Source organism: Vulpes lagopus, chromosome 3 (genome assembly GCF_018345385.1).
Source record: "Vulpes lagopus strain Blue_001 chromosome 3, ASM1834538v1, whole genome shotgun sequence".
Lineage (NCBI taxonomy): Eukaryota > Metazoa > Chordata > Mammalia > Carnivora > Canidae > Vulpes > Vulpes lagopus.
The window spans coordinates 149,855,249-149,860,277 of record NC_054826.1 but is presented as its reverse complement, the minus strand read 5'-3'; the positions used below and the strand labels follow the sequence as shown (position 1 = coordinate 149,860,277).

General features: G+C 39.6%; 1 protein-coding gene across 2 annotated transcripts in view; it reads left to right on the top strand.

Moving 5' to 3' along the window:
* LMO4 (LIM domain only 4) overlaps nt 1–3,988 on the top strand; it is a 17,165-nt gene extending 13,177 nt beyond the window's left edge. For both annotated transcript variants that reach the window (XM_041749316.1, XM_041749317.1), the window contains exon 5: nt 3,273–3,988. In XM_041749316.1, coding sequence (XP_041605250.1) covers nt 3,273–3,281 — 9 coding nt within the window. In that variant the 3' untranslated portion in view covers nt 3,282–3,988. The remainder of the gene's footprint in view (nt 1–3,272) is intronic.
* The last annotated feature ends 1,041 nt before the right edge of the window (nt 3,989–5,029 follow it).

Sequence of the window (5,029 nt, the reverse complement as noted above, 5' to 3'; positions counted from 1 at the left end):
GCACACTTTGTTTAATTTTCTAATATGAGAAGCTACCTAGCATACCATTTTAAGAACAGAAGTCTGATTTTTTGTTGCACATTCATCAGTCAACATTGATGAGGCATTTTGAGCTTTAAGGAATGCCAGCACATATAAATACTTAAGATTTTTATGGTTTGAATTGTAATGAACTGAATCTATAGGGCAGAGTTGAGAATAAGGGAAAAGGTAACAAATATTTTGAGATAACCATTTCAATTTAGAGGCATAGCCATTTGCAGTTCTATTTGGCAGCCAAAAAAAGCAGAGGAATTGGGTAGGGGGGTGAGTGGCAAAAAGAAATGTGCTGATTTTGGTTGAAATGGTTGATCTCTTTCCCCTCCCATGTAAAAGCTTAATTTTTAGCAAATTAGATCTTAAGTTTGTTGCTGGTTCTATACCATTTCTTTCCCTGACTTGACAGAGAATAAGAAATGATTGTTAGAGCTCACCAACGTGTAGCGTGAGGATTCAGAGGTGTGGAGACAAGATGGAAAACGTAGCAAACCATGCAGTCCTGAGTACAGGCAATAGCCACATTCGCTCCAGACTCAGTGCAAAGGGCAGATACAAGCAGGGTCTCACACTGTCTCATTGGGTACGAGATGACATAAGTGGAGAGGTTTTAGGGAGGAAAGGTAGAGAAACATCTGGCTTGCATGTTTATAAGATTGCATATGTTGTGCCTTTCAGATCAGTCTTCTGTTTTCCACACCTTTCTCAGGATGGGAGAGGTAGCATGTTCGTTTTGGATCACAGAATGTAGTAGGCAACCAGTAGGCAACTGGTATATATACTTTCTGAATGTTGGAAGCCAAAAATAGACAGGTGGCTTTCCAAAATTAATAGCTCTTAAAAGGCATAGGAAGCATAACTTCAGGATTATGTTCTTGTCAGACATTGGTAAGAAGCTGTGTTTGGGGGGTGATGTTAATTAAGAACATCTCCCTGTTGGCATAAATGTCTCACATATTTGCCCTCGGTGCTCGGCTCGCCACAAGCACAGTCAATTCACAAGGTGGTTTTTGTAAATAAAGGTTTGGGGTGAGCTGAACTTGGTCCAGAGAGATAGTAAACAGACGGAGAGCAAGGGGGAGGAGGTCATGAAGACACACTTCCTGGTGGAATGTAAAGTGCTTTTTGGACCTAGAGAATGCTTTACAGTTATTTTCCCAAAACCCCATGGCATTTCTTTTCTGGAGGAGATGAGATGGGGAGAGATGACAAACGGCCCCACTTTATTATTTTCTTCTCTCTCCTCGTTCTCCTTATTTTTGGTAGGGAAGATTGGACATCAGTTTTGGCTATTTTCCTTCTATTCACTGAACCGATTACGTTTTTAGTGCATGCTGCATGATAAATACAGCCAGGCATCCACTGGCTTGATTATTTGTACACCCTGTCTTTAAAGAAGGCAGCTAATTGTATAGAAAGTATAGGTCCCTTTAAACTTGGATTCTCCTGAAATTTGTTGCCAGTGTCTGGGATGTGTAGTCTACTAAGTTGTTCTACATCATTGGGTTTGGTATAGTCTGAGAAAAAATAATTTTAGGTTTATAAATCCTGTAGTGTCTTGTGTGAAATCTCAGACCACTAGTGTTCAAGGATCTACAAAATTTTATAGCCTATATCTTTTAAAGGAGGCTTGGCCATCCTCAGAATATTGCCTTCTAGAGTTATGTAAACACAATGAGAAGTTGTGGCTATTTTTTTTTTTTTCTATTCTGATTTTTGCCTGTTCTGGATTTCTTTCTTCTATTCAAGAGTGGCGGTTCCATCTAGAATTCTCTGTGCTTTTCAGTCAAATATGAGCTCACCTCTCTTTAGTTGGAGGAAAATTTAGCAAGTGTTCTAGTTTACGTATCACTTTGCAATTCCCCCGTAGTTATATAATTGGTGTTGTGTGTGTCCATCGTAGAGGACATTTGATGCTCATTTATTAAATATGCTCGCTGGCTGCCACCGCATCTTTGTTCTGGACAGACAAATTACCTTTCTCACACTGAGCTTCCACTCTGGGGAATTAAGCCTCCACCACTTTAATTAGCTTGGAAGTAGGGGGTTGCAGTTCCTAATAGACTTCAGGCTTTTAGTAAGTTAGGGAAAGGGTGAAACGAGAACTTCCTGCGAAGCTCAAAATGTCATTTAAAAATCGTAAAAACCTAATATATATTATTTCATTTTGGTAATTGCAAACAGATTGTATTTGACGACTGTGTGGATTATCATTTCTCACTCAGACATTGAAGTTAGACTTCCCTTGAACTATGTTTTTTAATTGAGCATAAGTCATTACATATGTTTGATTCATATATTTACAATATTTATGTAATATTAACTGATGTGGCATATAGGAAATCCTCAGTGAACGGCAGTTTCTGGACATTTGTACGTATGTGAGTGTGCACGTATGTACGTGCGTATGTCTGTATACCTTTATCCATATGTCTGCATACACGTGCATTCAAACACATACCTTTAGATTGAGAAGGTCATGGGGCTATCAGAATAGTAACTGCTAGTATTTGGTTTGGCTTTTATTACATGCCAGGCACTGTTGAGAGGGCTCTCTATATTATGCAATCCTTATAATAGCCTTATTATCCCCACTTTAGAGATGAGGAGACTGAGACACAGAGTAACTTTGCCAAAGGTTATGCAGTTGAGCATATTAACCCAAAACTTCTTTGCGGGGCACTTGGCTCTGAATGTGCATTTAAGATACCAGTGCTAGGCCGGGTGTAACCCATTCTCTCAAGAAAGAAATTTGCTGGGGATCCCTGGGTGGCTCAGCGGTTTAGCGCCTGCCTTTGGCCCGGGGCGTAACCCTGGAGTCCCGGGATCGAGTCCCACATCGGGCTCCCTGCATGGAGCCTGCTTCTTCTTCTGCCTGTGTCTCTGCCTGCCTCTCTCTCTGTGTCTATTATGAATGGATGGATAAAATCTTAAAAAAAAAAAAGAAACTTGCTTTGTAAGAGAGTTAAGCAATCCATTGTAGAACTTTACACCAGAAACTTTCTGCAAGTCCATTTCTTGTCTCATTTTCTCTGCTAGTAAAACTGCAGAAAACGTTATGCTTTAGTTCTTCACTGCCGGAGTAAGTAGCGTAGAAAGCCTCCATCAAGTCACAGTTGGAAAGTAATCTAATAAAAGAAGATTAGTGAATGTAGAGGAGACAAAAGCAGTCATGTTTGAGTTTAATATCTCACATTTAGCATTTTAGCTAAGATGCCCGTTTTTATTTCTTGCAGGTCTGCTAAAAGGTCAGAGTAATGCAGAATGCGTGCCTTCATCTCAGATTTTGTTCATCACAGGTGGATCCCATGCGTCTTCGGTAGACAAGTCACCTTTGTAGCTAGCACCAGTGCCAGCTCCATGCATCGCACCTTCCTTAGTGTTGATTGCCCTTCCCGCATTTATTGGTGTATTAAAATGACTGAATATGAACATTAAGGACTCCATGAACCTGGGCTAATGGGAGACTGTAGAGAAAATGAAAAAAGATCCACCGGAGGACATCTTTGGGGGGGGGAGGGAGCTTGGGAGGAGGGAAATGACTAATGAAGCTAATTAAAAGAAGCATTCAAATCTGCTTTCTACCCTCATTAACAATTAGCAGGGCACTGGCCAGAGTTTGTACCCTGTGTTTTACCTTAACAACATTCTATTTGCTCTTTGTATATTTAAGTGTTGTAAGGAAATGTGTTTCAATCAAAACTGAACATGAGATAAAGGAAAGAGATGTGGCTTTTGTGATATTCTATCACAGACACTTTTATTGTATCTCTGTAAAATACAATGTATGTATGCATGTAAGTGTTTTCGTCCTAATGTTGCTACTTCCATGGCAAAGGAAAAAAAAAAAAAAAAGAACGGAAAAAAAAGAAAAAAAAATTGGAAAAAAAAAATCAGGCTCCTAGCAGCTACTGTGTAGAAATTTCCCCCTACTTCTAATTTGCTGAATGAAGAAAAAAAAATCTTTTATTTGTGATATTTTCAGAGACATTTGCTCTAGTATGGTGTATTTAAATAATAAAAACTTAAAAGAAAAAATATTCGATGGAGTTTGGATTTAAACACTGCTTTTTTCTCTTCTGTATTTTGGAAAAACTTAGTAGTTTTTTTGTTTGATACCAACTTCACTTTGAATCTTAGGGGTCGAGGGAGGTGGTGTATATATTTATTTAGCTCTGGGCCAGTAAGGTTTTCTTCGAATTACTTAACCATGCCAGTTTTGGCAAGGCTACAAAGCAATGTTTCTAACGGAGTCCTTTTTATAAGCTCAGAATATTCTGGTAACTTAAGCACTTCATTGCACTTCTCCTATATCACAGTGAATCTTTTGTGTTTACATATAAATATTTGTTCGATTCTTCAGCTGTTCTGTTCATTCTCTCTTCAATAGGAAAGCCTTGGGTATTGATGAAAAGCATGCTAGAGAATGTGGCATACCCATCTTGTTCTCTTCACCGAGTTTATGGCTTTTGAAGGAAATAGCATTTCTAAACCATACCTGTACATATTTTGAAGTTCCGTGAGTTTTTAGGGACCCAGAGTTCTTTTACAGCCTCCTCAATGGGTGAAGCAGCCATTTCCTAGTGAGCTTTTAGACTCCTGTGGTCTGCTGTATGATTTGTTTATTTTGCTTTGCTCTTACACTCCTCTGCGGGCTTTGCCTTTCCATATGTTTGGGGTAGGATTTGGATTTCACTTAGTAATCTTGAGATCCTCAGTTGCTAGTTCTGGACAGCAGAGTATCCCCAACAGCGCCTACATTGCCTGCAGTGGTCCCCTGTGGAAAGCGTGTGTAGGCCAAGGACTCAGTGGGCCCCGGGCCAGTGTTAGAGGAGGAAAAACCAAAAGAGGCTGCATGCCAGGCTTGTGAGCAAATCTCAACTACAACTTCCTAAAACCAGGTGTGTGTATAATGCTACTTGAAATACTCTCTCTAAAAATGGCATTTGTTTTCCTTTTCTCTCGTTCCAGAAGAGCTCCCAACATAGACCTC